Source organism: Nyctibius grandis, chromosome 8, assembly GCF_013368605.1.
Source record: "Nyctibius grandis isolate bNycGra1 chromosome 8, bNycGra1.pri, whole genome shotgun sequence".
In the NCBI taxonomy this organism is placed as follows: domain Eukaryota; kingdom Metazoa; phylum Chordata; class Aves; order Nyctibiiformes; family Nyctibiidae; genus Nyctibius; species Nyctibius grandis.
In genome coordinates, this window is record NC_090665.1 from 4,457,684 (window position 1) to 4,474,296 (window position 16,613).

The 16,613-nt window shown below is 41.9% G+C and overlaps 1 protein-coding gene across 1 annotated transcript in view; it reads left to right on the plus strand.

Annotated features, from left to right (window-relative positions):
• Nucleotides 1-2,796: 2,796 nt before the first annotated feature.
• Nucleotides 2,797-16,613, plus strand: part of LOC137666454 (multiple epidermal growth factor-like domains protein 6) — a 199,483-nt gene continuing 185,666 nt past the window's right edge. The window contains exon 1 of the mRNA XM_068406464.1: nucleotides 2,797-2,885. Coding sequence (XP_068262565.1) covers nucleotides 2,797-2,885 — 89 coding nt within the window. The remainder of the gene's footprint in view (nucleotides 2,886-16,613) is intronic.

Below are 16,613 nucleotides of genomic sequence, written 5' to 3' on the forward strand. Positions count from 1 at the left end.
ATCTGTCAGAACAATTTTCTAATCAACAAGAGAGGAGAATAATGAAAATTATGTGTCTTCCATCCTATAGAAAGTCCTTCAGTGGAGGGCATGAGCTGTTTTCTCTGACCGTTTGTATTCTATGCAATTGCATTAGATTATAGCTCACCTGCACAAAGCCACCAAGGGGAATTGGTACTTGAGCTGCCCAATTCAAAAGCTGGTTTAGCAGAGCAAGATGCAATTTAATTTACTCCTTTCACCAGTCAGGAAGGGAACTCTTTTGTCAGCACGTTCAGTGCCTGGTCTGATGGTGGCCGTGATGTGCTTTGTAGGTATCAAGATCAAAGACACATGATTGTATAGCAAATAAGTTTCATGACAGTAGGCATGTGTCTAGGAGGTCATGGCAGGGATGTGGAATATAAAGAAGTCACTAATGCTGTACCCTTTCTTCCTGACATAGCCCACTGTTACCACTGTAAGAACTAGAATAAACGAGTCTGCTTTTACCTCTGTATTATCTGTGTCAGGTCTGAAGATTTAACTGACTTGGGCACAGTCGGATCAATTATCCCAGCAGGCTTTTGAAACTGCTTTCACCAATGCTGGTTCCCTGCAACTCTTACTCATGTGAATCGTCCCATTAAAGTCAACAGCTTTGCAGGATATTCTCAATTAAAACACAGCTGAGGATAAAACATTAGATAATATTTGTAAGAAGGGCACATTCCTCAGGCTGGGTTTACATTTCACTTCAGGAGAATGTCAGTGTCATGGTTGCTGAGGAGGGGCCTGCAAGGCTTTCCGCAGAGATTGCAGGGAGGTTTTACACTGCTCCATCTTCAGAATTCAGCTGCGGCTGTATTTTGCTGTGTGGCCCCCAGGCAAAGGTCTCATCTGTTAAGTGGCCTTCACCGGGTGAGACACTCTGCACTTCAGTACCTCCCAATTTGCATGTTGCTGTTCCATTATTCTTAATAACTGGGTGTAATAAATGTCACGTCTAATTTGTAACGTTCACACACAGGTTTGAAAAATAATGTTGAACAGTTTATTATTGAGTTCCTTAAGATGGAAAAATTAAAATATTTTTGAAGAACTAATTTACCTCTCCTGGAAAAAAAAGCTGAGCAATAAGATCCTTGCTATTTTACCATGATGCGATCCTGAAAATAATCCAGGTTAGGATGACATCTCCGGACGTAATTAACATTCAGCCTTGACATAATGAAGGTCTATTATTTTATGAAGAAAGGTTTTCTGGGGTTTAAGAAATAAAATGATTAGAAAACTATGGGCTCTGCAGGAGGTAATGAGATTAGCTGAACACAAGGCCCTGCAGAGTTAAAACTACTCCAGATGCAAGAAAGGCTTAGCCATTCACTGGAAATTTCAGGGTACAATTAATCTGCTCTAAGGTCAGATAAGGGCTATATGTTTTCTTTACCATGAAAAAGAAATTAGTTGATAAAATCTCAAGGGGATCACGTCAATGCAAGCTTCAAAGTGATGAACAATATAAAACCAGCTTTCTTGTTATGATTGGTAAATGTTTGCCTGCTTTAGCAAAGGCCTTGGAAAATAAAAACCATACAGGAACCTGCGCTTGTAAAGGAGAAGCCGGTGTATCTTGTTACAGGACTGAAAGGAAGACAAATGAATGTCCTGTAAAGCTGAGGCTGACCCCTAACCCGTGAGGTTGTTAGTGTACCCGTGCAGTTCTCTCTGTCACAAATTCGTACAGGAGCTAATGTGGAGCAACTGGAGACCAAGCCCATTCCACTGGAGTGGAAGGAAATCGGTCGGCTCAGGGCCCATCTGCTCATTCACAGCCCAGTGGCTGGTTAGTCATGGGTCTCTAGAGGTAGGAAAATCGTGGTGTAATGGACCCGGAGTCCTACATAAGGTCGTAAAATGCTTAAGGTGTGTTTTTCCCATTTTTTATTTGCTACCATGCACAGTTCCCTCTCCAGGTCGGTTGGTCTCCCTTTCTCTTGCCAATAAAAGGAAGGAGCTGCCTTCTGACAGCAGTAAAGGCCTGCAGAGATCACAAAGAGGAGAGAATGGATGGTGTAGAGGGTAGTGTGCAGCTCTGGGATTTAAGAAACCACCCCTCGGTTCCCAGCTTTACATTCTTGCTGTCACTAACTCTCAGCAGTAGTGGTGTTATCCCTCCCTCATGATCCTAAATGCATTTATTTTCACAGTTACCTCTTTGAAGTGCTCAGACGTGATTGCAATGGACGTCACGCACAGAACAAAGAAGGATCAGAGGGAAAAAAGAAGCCAAGACACATCTCTCACGGGAAAGCAGAACCGGAGCTGCAGGGTGAGCTGGGGACGGTCGGCTCTCCTCCCAGAGCTGGTGACCGGCAAGCACATGAGGTTGCATGTAACTTCATATATTATTCAGTGAAAACAAATCCCTCCTTATCTCCACCTCTGCGTTGTACCCAACAGGAATTCGGACCAGGAGAAAAGTCCTTTTAAAGGAGGGGAACCGACGAGACATCGCAGAGGAGGAGAGGCCAGGCGGTGAGTACGCAGGCAGAGCCGGGCGGGAGGAGACCCCGCGGAGAACCGCTCTGAGCGCTGGGGCCGGGCGGGGAGCACCGGGACCCCCCGCAGCAGGAGGAGGAGGAGGAGGAGGAGGGCGGCCCCCGCCCCGAGCAGCGCGGGGGCGGGCCGGGGGCGGGCCGGGGCCGCCCCGCCGCCGCTTTAAATGCCTCGGAGGGCTGGGGGCAGCCAGGGCTGCTGCTGCGGCGGGGGCTGCTGCTGCCGGTGCCGCCCTCGCATCCTTCCCTCGGCGGGGCGATGGCCGCGGGAGCGGGGCCGGCGTGCCTGTGCCTCTGCCTGTGCTGGGCGCTGGTGGTGGCGGCGGAGCGGCGGCTGCAGCGGGGCATGTGAGTGGGGCGGAGCGGGGCCGGGGGGCTCGGGGCAGCGCCGGGCGCTCAGCCTTTGTCTCTGGCGGGGGCAGGGGCAGGGTCCCGGGGTCCCGGCAGGGCTCCGCCGCTGGCAGCAGCGCGGTGTTTCACCGCCGTTCAACTCCGCGGTAAGGAAAGTTTAGCTGGGTGCGCTTTAACTCAGCCGAGCTCCCCCCGCAGCGGAGGCTTCGGGTCCGGGGAGTTACTGGTGAGTGGTTACTGGTGAGACTCGCAGCCGCGGAGGGGAGGCGGGCGGGCTGGCCTGGCTTTGATTCGAGATCTGAAGTGAGCTTCAGAGGGTGCATCAGCATCACGGAGTCTGTTTCTTCCTTCTCATTTAAAAAGCGAACGGGTGGCAGAGCTGAGCCCTGCCCAGCCCTACTAGTCCGTGCTTACGGGGGGGTTGCGGTGAGCTTTACGTGGTGGAGAGCGGCAGCAGAGAAATCGGGGCAGTGGTGGAGTCCCCATCCCTGGAGGGATTTAACAGCCGTGCAGATGTGGTGCTTAGGGACAGGGTTCAGTGGTGGACTTGGTGGTGCTGGGTTAGTGGTTGGACTCGATGATCTTAAAGGTCCTTTCTAAGCAAAACGATTCTATGATTCAGTGAGGAGGAACAGAGCCCACGAGCAGGCAGGTGAGAGCGATGAAGCATCCAGCCGCAGCTGCGAGCACAGCTCGTTTGCAGACACAAAGGACTTAGGGCCACATGTGCACGTAGTGGTGCTTATGCAGAAGGAAGTTTCTATGAGGTGTTTTCTGTGGCTTGAGCGATGAATGTCCTTTGTTGCAAATGCAGCGTAGCATTTTTGTCAAGAGGTAGTTTTCTGGTCAAATTCTGTAGTAGAATAGCTGACACCATGCACAAAGTCTTATGGTCAAAGTTTTTGCTCATTGAAAAGAAAATTTCTGGAAACTCTTCCCTGCTTTGTGTTGGGCACCTTTTTCTTTGCAAAGCTCCTCTTGTGTTTTTAAGAAATGTACCCACTTGCTCCCCTCCCCAAGCAATCTGACAACAACCTTTTCAGATGTCTGTGTATACCTTAATTTCTAACCTCTTTGCTCTTCCTGTTTTTTTGACTTTAACTTCATCCCACCTTTTTCTAATTAATTTGTTCTGTATTTGGTTTCCATTAGTTATTTCTCTGTCACAAAATTGAAATATCTAAACCTATTGCTCCTTGGTTTTCTATGCAATAATGTAAATATGTATTTACTAGAAGTGCTTTTAAGGTTGTTTATATTACTCCATTTCACTTGAGCACTAAGTACCCATCACAGTGTTTAGAAAAGTCAAGATCATTTTCTGGTAAAGCTTTTTTCTTTTTTAAAAGTGCTCTGTGTTTTTTTCAGGCATGCTGCTTGCTCTCTTTATAAGCAATTCCTCTACTATGAGGAAGAATATCATTGGCCTACATTGATCTCTCTGCATTTGACATATCAGTAATAACTGTGATTCTGCACTTTTGAAGCTGGAGGTGATATTAACTGTGAATTGCCTCCAAACAATTCTTGTTTGCTTTCACCTTTTTAAAGATAATGTCACTGAAAGAATACAGGAAACGTTCCCTTCTGGAAATGAAACTACATGAATATTACCATTGAACTCGAGTCATTGGGAGCAGCAGTGCACTGCTAGCCAGCAGCAATCAAAAAAACCCACCCAAACCCCCATACCTCTGGCAGAACCTTGGGTGCTTTTCCCAAGAGGCATATTCCTGCAGTTACTGTAGTTCTTATTGGTTTTGTTGAGCTAGGGCAAGTATAAGTATTACTCTAAACTTACTTTACACTATAGACTTTACCTTTGACATAAACAGAAATAGAAGAAGTCATTACTCCTTAGGAGTAAACCTGTCACCTTTCACCAAGAAACAGTGATGTGTCCAAAAGGACAGTTCTCATCAATCGCCTTTTTTTTTGGTAATTCTGTTTCCTTCGTTTGACGTTGGTCATCAACAGTTAATGGGATAAGAACCACAGGTGTATCTCTTGGAACATACCATGCCAGGTGCTTTCTTCTTTAGCACTTGCTGTTGCTGTTTTGATTGAGATCTTATGCAGCTGAGGATATACAGGTTGTTCTTCATAAATGTTTTATTTCTGCTGCTAACGAGTATTTGCTGCTAGTTAAAAATGCACAGGATCTGTGTGGATGTTGGTATTCTGCTTCCAAGCCCCTTGAGGAGGTTTAACGTACAACAGTTTGTAGGATGACTAGCTATTTCCATCAACTACATTTCCAGACAATTAGCCCTTGATGGTCTTGTATTAGAACTTTAAAGAACACTGGAATGACCAGGGAACAAATATGCAGTTCTCATGGAAAAGCATGCTATTTAGGCCTTGAAATGAGGAATTAACCATCTCATTTTTAGCAGCTCACTTTGCGGTGAGCTCTGTAGTTCAAAATTGGGGTATATAATGACATTATAAGTGTGATGTGCCGTTATCTAGCATGGAGTTTCCTCTGAGGATCATGCTTTACCAGAAGGCTGGGGGTAGTTGTGGAACAGTGCAGAAATAGGGACTAGGAGTAGAGGGCTTGAGTTGTTGTCAGAAGTGGTAAATCCTTTCCTAGAGAAATATTCCACTACAAGTTTTAGAAGTACAGATGTTTGCTCATAGCTATATAGGACAGAGCAAAAGGCAGGAGTGGCTGTGAGGTATGTGCTAGGGACCCCATTTGTGCAATAAATATTACCTTTCATAGTTAGGGCTGAGACACAGCTCAAGAATGGATTCTTCTCTTCCCAAGTGACATGAGTGAGGACTTTTTTTGGAAAAAGTCAGGAGATAAACTTTGTACCTGTCAACATTAAGCCTGTTGACTTGCTCTGGGGTTTTGCAGATCCAGGATGATGTCTAAAGGGTCTGATTTGGTTTTAGAGGATCCAGTCACAGTCTTGTATTAAAACTAATGTTGTTCAGGTTTTTTGACTGCTCAAATGTTGCAGCTGTGTATTTTCACTTTATCCATAAGCAAACAAATTTGGTCACTCTCCAAGGAACACCTGGATTTAGAGCTGGATTCCTGGCTGAGTAACTGTTTTCCAGCTTCTTCAATTCTATGGGGCACTGTAGGCTTACTCATGCTCCTCCAGATGAAGCCTAAAAGCAAACTCTAGCATTCAGGTGGTATCTACGTTTGCAGACTTGGTCCTTTAACTGTACCAGTGATTGGGCTACAGAGATACAGGACTGTTGTTGCCCTGTGTCTCACTACAAACAGGTGTGGTTGATGACAATGTTTCAAAGTAATATAAATAACAATATTTTTAGACAAGTAAGCGTAATTAAAAAGGTGAAGTTCCTTTCTTTTGAGGACTGGAATATATTTCAAAATAAACTACTGCTGTACAAAGCATTTCCATATGAAGAGAAGCTTCTGAATTTTGATTGCTAACCTGGAACAAATTGCATGTCATTTTGAATATGTTGGAATGCAGTGCAGAAAACAAAGTAATGTCAAGAAAATGCTTCTATAAAGTATATGGTGATAACAGCTTAAACTTGGAGCCTGAAGTTTTGTCATAATACTGTCCAAATGATGTGAAAAGTAGGTTGTATAATCATTTCTCGGTGAGAAGTTGTCTCAGTATATTGGCTGTTTAGTCAATACACTGTTTTCACCTCCAGTAATGCCAATTTGCAGGTGTGAGGAAAGTTTGTATTCCTAGTGTTAAATAAGGGCTTGAGGTACGTTTATTTTTTAGAGCTGAAATAAGTAATGTAGAATCTCCTTCCGTTTCTTCGAATGGGACATCGTATCTTCACAGATTTGATAGTTAAAAAAAGATTGCAGGTTTTCTAGTGAAAATAAGGACCTGATTTGCCACTGTGATGTATTTAAATTTGTATCTTACATTAAGTAAGTTTAAGTTAAGTCTTTCTTATCAACTCCTGTTAAACCTTGGTTGAAGTGATGCTGGCAATACAGAGCCACTGCCAAATTCTGATTTAGACTACTGAATTTTACCTAAAAACATTTTTTTTTTCAACTGAAATCTCAAGTACTTCTTCCCAGTCTTGTCTGCCTAGAATCTGTAAGGTTGCAGTAAACCCTCAGTATTCTTGAACAGTAGCTACCTCCACCCTTTGAGGTTTGGGTAATGTGATTTTAGTAACCGTGGTTTAAGTGCTTTGGAATAAAAGTTATGGCAGTCTTGTCCTGTTGTCCGGTTTCCCCCTACCCCAATCCTTTAATATCCAGTAGTTGTTGCTAGGAAAGAAAAATAAATGTTGAAGACTGAGACGTTTCTCATTTTTGTGAATGTGAACATCGTGCTGAACAAAAAAGCCATTGTAGCCTGTGCACTGCAGTATCTTGCCACCAGAGAGAGCTCATGCTGGTCAGCATTATAACACAGAATCACATTTTTCAAAAGTTTGCACTTAAAGCCTCTGTTTCAGAGTTTCTAGAGGAAAATTAATTTTGAATTTAGTGTCTTTAACAGATGGTAAAGGGCTCTTTTTTTTTTTTTCCTCCCCCAGTATACCCCTTGGCAGGAGACTTAAAGCAAATGAATGTCATCATGCTGTCGTTCTTTCCCTGATTTATGATGTGTTTTCCTGTTCTTCAGGAGAAAAACAAATCAAGACTTCCTCCTAATCTATGAAGTAGCCATAAGACTATGAAAATACATGGTCATAAAATGTGATAGCCTGAAATTATGTATTTATCAAAGATGAACTTGATCTCGTGATTGGCTGTAAATTATTTTCCAGCTTTATAAATATCTGTTTTCATATGAGACATCCTGTAATGTACCTACAAGAGGTTTAGAAATTTGTGACCCATAATCACAATACCTTATATATACTGTGTGAGTCTTAAATTTGCAAGTTTGAGGTAGGTAAGCCCCTACTTTTAATGGGATTTGGGTTCTTAAGTTACTCTTCAAAAATGCACCCTAAGAGGGGAGAACTTGTCAGCATTTCTTTAGGTTTAATTGTGCCGCATGAAATGTCGATATGGTTTAGTTATTTATACATACATTTATTATGTGCGTGTACTGTGTGTTTGCAGTATTTCTGATTTCTAGGAAAATTGCCTGCTTTTTTGCTTCAGCTTCTTCTTTCTTCTGCATTGTTTATGTCCAACGCTGCTTGTTCGTCATAGTTCTAGGCATGCCATGATCTAGATATGACAGAGAATGTGGAATATTTTTAATAAATTTGAAGAAACCTTCTGGTTAGGAGGGGTGAGATTATCTGGTAATGTAAAACCTAGGCTTTGGATGACATGTCAGCACAATCTCCTTTGATGGAAGCGATGCTTTGGCTCTTGGAGAGTTAACAGACCATATTGCAGACTCGTGTTATTCACCAATTAAATACCTTCTCTCTTTGAACACAGTTAATAGATTTTCTCCTTCTGAAATTCAAGCCTGTTATTGCTTACGTTCTCTCTAAAATCTATTGCTTTTAATTTCTTTCTGAGGAGACATAAATTTCCTTTCATTACTGCCAAATCAAAGCATTTTAAAATTGATTACTGAACATATGTCGTTTTGGTTTTATACTTTGGATTCCATGCTGGTCTTGGTTTAAAACGAGTCATTAATTGTTCCGGAGGTAAACGTGAGATTTTTGCCTTTTGTGTAAGAAGGATGCTTTGAGATACAATGCATACACAAGCTGAGCTGTACATTTACTTGTATTTCTCTCGGTGCCTCTGACCTATGGATGAATGTTTGATCTCATGTGTGCGAAAAGAGAAATGTAATTTAAGTCAGAGTTCTGACGTTCTCTTTTTGTATTTAGTAGAACAACCATCCTGCCTTCCCTTTGTGAGGCAGAGCAGAACTTGGTGCAAATTTTTGCTTAGTAGAGAACACCATGCCCAGAGCGTGTTTTTATGTACACAAATTCAACATTGAAAATATATCATAATACCTCGGGCTATGCTTGAGAAGGTTTTTATGAGGTACTTTGTATTGTTTTCTAACAAAAAAAAAAGTAACATTATGGAACACTTTTGTGTTTTGGTCCTAGTTTTTTCAGTCAAGGATATTCCTGTATTTCTCAGCCCTTCTACTACTCTGCAGTGGTTACCCCTCTGTTTGTAATTACTAGCACTCTCCCTGCCTGATGGATGCACCATCAATTGTGAAAAATACAGTTGTGTGAACTTATCTCTTATAATTGTATTCTTCATGAGACAAGTTCTGTCTTTTTTTTTTGTCTAGAAAATAACATCAGGAACCTTTGGGTTATTTAGAACCTCAGTGTACATTTCTATTCTGAAGGATACAAATGTTTGTTTGGGTCTTTTTTTTCCAGTTTACCACTGTTGAACACTAATCCACTAATGCATGCTTGGTTGTTGCAGAGGCTTTTTTGTGGCTAGAATGTATAAAATATTACTTAATGTTTAAAAAAAAAAAAAATCAAATGGGCATTTGCATCAGTGATACCAACCTGAGGATTTATAGGGGAGTAAATAACTTGGAATATTTTAACCCTTTGGCATGTAAGAACTTAAGTTTTCTTGCATATGTTATGTTTTACTTCAAAATAAGCTTTCAGGAAAAGAGGTTTTGGCTCTAACCTGTTAAAATCTGACATCCACCAGAAAAGCAGTGAACAATTCCTAGACACTGGTTGCCAAAATGAAACTGAGAATTTCACTACCTTCTAACTAATTTCACTGTCAAGCCATGTGGCACTTGCTGTAAACCAAAATGAGCTTTTTCTCCTTGTGACACAAGTGGTATGACATTTTGCAGTGATTTTAATTTTAATATTTTAGCATCGTGTCTTCCTGGGCCGCCTTGCCAAAAGAAGCTCAGATGTGTGTACCTGGCAGATTTACTGGGGTGACTTTTATTATCCGCTCTTCTGCAGGATGATAATTGAGATGGGTGTAGTTAATGTGAAATTTCATCTAGAGATGACTGCTGCCACTTAATGCTTTCCTCTTAGAATTTCACGTTTTTTTAACACTCAGTTTTTGTCTGAATTCTGGGTAATTTGCTTTGTCTTAACAATGAGGATGTGTAAACTATTTCTTAGCCTCCTTATATGTGATGTCCCATATGGTTTTCTAATTACATTAGAGTTGGATCCTTGGGACAAAGACCCTTGAATCGTCTGCAAAGCAATCTGCATGCTAGAAGGGTTTGTCGGTGGTGTGCGAGGCTTGGCAGGTCTGGTCACTGGCAGTGATGCTGACACTCTCATGGATGCTGATCTTTAAGTGACTTGTTTAAAAATAACCCCAACGTAGAAATCTGTGGAGGTGCGCAGAAGGCATCTAACAATAAAGAACATAAAAGATTTCAGAAGATGTTAATATCAGGTAGTCTCTGCAGTTGTTGTACTATTATTTTGGTAGTGAATTTTCTTTGTGTACAATAAGACTCATTCCAAAGTAGCTGTATTCTGGGATAATCAACTATTATGGATATAGTAGATAAAAGTAATGTGCACCCTTCCCTGAACATGAATGAAGGTAGGTGTTTGGAGGGTATCAGAATTGTATGCTAAAGTGATGATACTGTATTTGCTGTCGTGTGGGTCTGTACTTGATGCCTTACCTGGTCCTGGAGAAGCCACTTAGTGCCTGCAGAGGTCAACCAGTATGAGAAACTACAAAACTGGGTGTTGCTGGGGACTCAGACTGTGTGACACTATGGGAAAAAAAACAAAAAACAAAAAACAAAAAACAAAAAAACACCAAACCAAAACCAACCAACCAAAAAAAAAACCAAAAAACCACAAACCCCAAACACCAAAAAAAACGCTCCTTGATTTCAGATACAAGGAAGGTGACTTGGCAAATCATAGTTAAATGGTCTGGATGTGTATGTTTATGTTCAGCTATTCTTGCTAACCAAAATAGATTATTCTGTCTTGGGGGAGGGAGGCGGATACTTAAATAGAAGCTGAACGACAGACGCTGCACTTTGATAGCAGTAGGAACTAAAAATCTTATTGTTGTTATAATAGCTGAGTGTGTAATTAATCATCTCATATTGATTTGCTCTTAATCTAGATGCAGTGTACAAAGGCTGAAAGAACTCTGATGTTATTTAGCTGCTCCATCTAATCAGGGAGAGGATGTGAATAAGACACAGCAGTGCATTAGTAACCTGTGGGGTTAGGAGAGTCTTCTGTGCTGGACCTTCAGCCACAGATCCAGAGGAGAGCGGTGATACTGAGACCTAATCTAAATGAGCTTGGTGCTTACAATCCATATCCCACAGGGCATATAAACATCACAAATATTGATACAGGATCAGTAGAGAGGAGGGATTGATTAGTGGTCAAGGGAGCAGGATGTCCTAATTGTCTCTGGTAGTGCTGATTAATTTTATCTAGGAAATGAGCCTTAAAATAGATGAAGGGTAGAAAGAGAAGCCTGGCAGTTTAAAAAAGGAAGAAAAGCCTTTGTGAATTATTGTTGCTATTAAGCAATATATATCTAGAGACAAAATGTATCTGTATCTTTGTTTCTATGTAAATAGATGTAGGTAACTTGTTCTTTTGGCCTTTTGTTTCTGTGGCCTATTTCCTAATTCACTTTTTTTAACCTGTGTTCAGATGAAATTTGCTTTTTTCACCTTTCCACTTGAGATTATATTTATAGCAAACTTATAATCAACATCCTGATTGCATACAACGTCATGTTGCTGATCTTTTCTCCTCTACAGTGCAGCATGCTTCTGCATGGTGCCAACCTGCCTTTCTAGAGTTGTCTTTTATAAGAAGCTGGGGATGTTCTGCTTGGGTGGTTGGAGGTGTGAGGAGATTCAGAATTTTCTAGCCTGAGAAGTTGCTGGCCAAAGCCATTGTAGCAATGTACAACTATGTTCTGAGCAACATCAGTGTGTCTCTAGAGCAAAACCACTAGCTGTCATCACAGCAGAGGAGAATTTAGCCCTCTTACCTTGGTTACCCTGAGGAAAGTTCTCCTTTGATCTTTTCAAACTAACTCTGGAAAAGCATATAGGTTGTGCTTTTCTAAACTTTTAATAACAGTACAAAGGGAAGGAGCACTGACCAATTAGTGTTTTGAAAATACAGAATTCTGGCAAGTCCCTTCTTTGATAGTTTTCAACTATTGACTGTTTCACGGGAAGATCAATAGTGTTCAGGCTGCAAATTCTTCAGCTGAGGCAATGCAGGCTACAACATCTCATTTTTAGGAAGATGTTAACAGCCTTCTGGCTTAGCGTAGAAGGTGGTGTCATTCACTTAGTCTCTGTGGAAAGACCTAAAATCAGACAGCCAAATTATTCTTTGCTTTGTATTCATCAATGTTTTGATTTAAAGTTTGTGCTGTTGAAAGAAACCTTTAGGGATATCTTGATGTGTGTTTGCGTTCTCACTACCATTAAATCTACTTACCTTTAGCTGCTTGATTTGAGCTGGAAAAAAGTAGATTGATAGAATGAGAGATTTACTTCAATTGTCATTCAAAGAGCCAGGTGTTAGGATCACGCTAGGCAGAAAAGAAAATATCCCTGTCACAGAGATATGATGTACCTTTTGAAATGGTGGAGCTGTTCCCTTCCCAGCTCTTGTGTCTTCCCATCTCCTCACCAGAAAGCTGCCTCTCTGCTCCCATGAGGAGATGTCCTGTACCTGTCTTTTCCTTTGTTATGTGAAAACCATGTATACTTCATAAGAGCCCCTCTATTGCTGTATAAAATTATTTATGCTTGGATGAGTGTGTGTAAAACAGGTAGTTGCACTGACACCCTTCTCAGACTTGCAGAACACATGGGCAAGGATAAAGCTGCAGAGAACCTCACTTGGGAGCTAGTAGATGTGCTGTTTCTATCATCTATTCTCTGCAATGAGTTCTGGGAAGGCTGCAGTCCCTTCTCAGGGGAGGTCAGTTGAGGTGATACTGGTGGTGATGACAGCCTGAGGTGGAAGATGTAGAATTGCAGCTCAGGACAAATGACCACAATTGCCAGTGACTCACCGAGGACTTCAAGGATGCTGCCTGTATGTCCAAATGCTCTGAGATGCTGGGTGGGTGAGACCAGAGTCCACCAAGCTTGTGGGCTGCTTCCAGGAGTGGGCAGCAAATGGCTAGTGAGGAGAATAAGAAAAGGGGTGAGCATGCAGGGAGGCTTTGCCTGAATTACTGTCTCAGCCTCAGTAACTTGAGGCTCAGGGACTTCCTTTGTATGTAATACACCTCCATGGGTGCTTTTTTGAGTGTATTTTTGTATGAAGATACATACTCCTTTTTAAATTCTAAACACAGGAATGAATTCTATGGTGCCTAGAGATGCTTTTAATTTTCTCTGAACTTTTTCTGTTGTGCAGTGGTTCACAGGCATCACAGCCGTATGATTAGCCAAGGCTGCTCTCGCTTCGTGTTGATCTAATTGTCTGTTCATTAGAATCTTAAGTCTTGAGCTGGAAGTGTGTAGGGTGTCTTTGTTTAAAGGGCAGTCTCCTAATGCAAATATTAAAAGAGAGCTTTCTGGCTCGCCCAAGTCAGACAGACAAGCTAATAATAGCTTTCGTGTTAGTCTTGGAGAACAGAGACCATCAGTATAAAAAGGTTTTAAAGGACTGGTATATCAATCAAATCATAGAACATAATATGCATTTGTGTGTTTTTCTTGTTTTAACACTTAAAGTCCCATTAAGATATATTTTTCTGAATGCAAAGGGCATGGGAGTAAAAATGGAGCTCTCCTCCTCTAAATATACCATTGCATTTTCAGGTTAGTCTTAGATGGCCTGTTATTAATCGAATGCCGTAGTACAAAACTGTATTTTCAATAGCTGTAGTCTTGTTCAAGAAACTGTTCTTAAGTTTATAGGTAACATGTCAAAGAGCAATGAGTCAGATGGCTTAAAAACTGGTGTGTTGGCTGTGTGTGGGGGAGTTGTGAAGATGGCTAATTGTTGGAGGGGGCATGTTTTATTCCCCTGCTTTGCCAGCAGAGGATTACGTGTTATGCAATTGCTGTGATTTAATTATAGTGTAGCAGAGGTTTTGATATCTGTCTTTAAATTATCCCAAGGGCATCTGGGAGGAATGGCTTACTTTGAATAAATCTTAATAAACATATGACTTTGCTGGCTTGTTTTGTTCTGTGAGCGCTGTTTGTTCCTGTTAACTCTGTCGTCGCAGTCAATACAGCTATTCCTGGAAACATGGCAATATCACAGGAGTAAGAATTTATAGGATGGGCTCAGTATGTCATTACAACAATTGTCAGCTTCTCTCTTTTATTTATGGAAGAGCAATGCATATGAATGTACCTTTATCTGGAAAGGTTTAGGCAACCCTAATAAAAGGAGATATGCATGAATTATCAGTACATGATGTTCTATTCACTAGAGGGAGAGTCATTTTAAAAAGCCTGCTAAGTGAGGCATGGTTGCTAAGTAAGGCGAGGGTTTTATTAGATCAACTGACGTAATGGAAAAAAAGCAAGCAAGATTTTGGGCATACAAAGACCTCCTTTGCTGTGAAACTAATGGCAGACTTTGCACAAAGAATGGCTGGGGAGCAACTGTTGTGAACTTAAGCAAAATATGTTAAATGGTGAGGTAATTTGAGAGGAAGGGGTAGCTGGCACACATGGGAAGGATTGCTAAGTAATGGAGACGATGGGAATGTGGAGGAAGGGTGGTTTCTGGACAAGTTTAAGGCAATCTGAAACTACACTGCTACTGTCTTCTGTGTTGCTTCATGGTGTTGGCAGCTGCAGCTAGGGCAGACTCGAGGAATGGGAAATAAGGAGCAATGTAGAAAATGGGCGCTGCAGTGGAGGAGGAAGAACATGGAGCAGTGTGGGAGGGATGTCCACTGGAAGTGTGGTTTAGGATGACAGAGATGAGCAGTTCCTCCAAAGCCTGGGAGAAATGGGCATTCTAGTTCAGGAAACTAGTTGCTGTCAAGATAAGGTTTTCTAGTACAAATGTACTCTTTACTCTTTTTCCATGGTGAGATAAGACAACCTGAGCATACAGTTGTGGACTTGGTTTTCATAACTTCCTTTACATAGGCTACCTGGGGAGGGGATGATTGGTTTGTTTTTAAATCTGATCTGTTTCTCTACTGGAGTGTCTTTGTTGGGTGAGGATCCTCTTTGCCCGGAGGTGGATGTCCCCAGTGTTCCCCTTGGCTGGAGAGCTGCAGTACCATTGGGAGACCTGGCTGGATTTCCCATTCTGGGAGTGCTTTGTGTGACCCCTGGCCTCTGTGGAGTACTGAGAGTCTTCTGCATAGTCCTGGGAACATTGTGGAGTGGCTTTGGTGTAGGCAGGCAGGGTTTCTTCCAAGTATTTGGCTCAGCAGTAAGAATGATCAGACTTATAGTATTTTCCTGTTCTGCACAGGGTTAATTTAATTATGTTTGTAAACTACCTGAAGACCTGCAGATGAAAGATGTACTTCTTTTATTAGAAAGGCTACCTTGTGTGGTGTTCAGACATAATAAGGAGCTGTAAAGTACTTTGGGCCTCTGAGATAAAAAGCACCATAAATCTTGAATGAGATATTAACAATATCCAGTGTAACTAATGATAACTTTAACTGCCAGGCAGCTGTTGGGCTAGAGCTGTTATCTGTCTTATTGATGCAAACAACTCTCCTGTTTGCTAGCACAGGCTCATGTTCACACCTCTGCTGATTGATAGAGAAAATGAGTGTGTGAGTGCCTTCCTCTTCGTTACTCTCTAGCCTGAAGAGGGGTCTCAAACTGAAATCTGGGGAAGTACTTGTCTGCTAGCCAGTACAACACAACTGCTGAACATTGGTCACCATTTACCAGAGGGGGTATACGAGGTCCTTGTTTTCCCTCCGCATTTTAGTCGTTGAGGCTTGAATTTGCAAAGCCTCACCAGCTAGAGCAGGCTGTCTTGGGGAACTGATGATTTAATTATTGCATTAATAATCTGTAAACTACTCAAAAAATCACTGAATTGATTTCATTTCTGTTAGTAGGCTCCTGCCTTAAAAGACACTAAAGCCCTCCATGTTCTGTGGCTTTAGTTAGACCTTGCATGTTTTCTGCAGTTATTGTCTGTCATGCAGCATTTCCTAATTTACAGCAGGGGAAAGAAATCAGAATAAGGCTGGCAGAATCTCTGCAAAATCATCAATGTGTAACCTTTTTTTGACCCTCCATGCCTCCTGAAATCCTGCTATTTTTGTAACTAGGGCTAGGTAGCAGGATGAAGATTACATATCATCCTACAAAGCAATGCTTTTATTTTGGTCTTGTTATTTTAGGAATAATCAGCAGAGAACAACGATACTTCCTCTTGTGAATTTCATGTGCTTCCCTGAGGGGACTGATAGCTAAGGAGGACTCCTACAGAATATACATTTTCCACAGGAGTAGTTTAGATAAACCTTATCTGCCCTTGAATCGATGGTAAAACTTCCACTGACTTATGTGGAGTCTGAATTTCATTGTATGTTTTGTTCAGTTCATCTGTTTTCTAAGGCAGGCGCTGTGTTTGCGTTGTGTATATGTAGATGCTGGCTGTGCAGTAGCTTTGCCTATAGTTGTCGAGCCTTTGATTCCCACTGTGGCACATCAGCTGAAATAGGGGCTGTTGCACAGAGAAGACCTGGCCGGGGGGCTTCCAGCGGCCTCGGTGTAGGAAGAGCCTCTCCGTCTCCCTCACCTCAGTCATCTGCTCCTCAGCTTGTGAGGCACCATCCTTTGGCAGGCAGTGCCTCATCTGTAAGGGTTACTGTAGACTGGTGGTGTCAAGAGA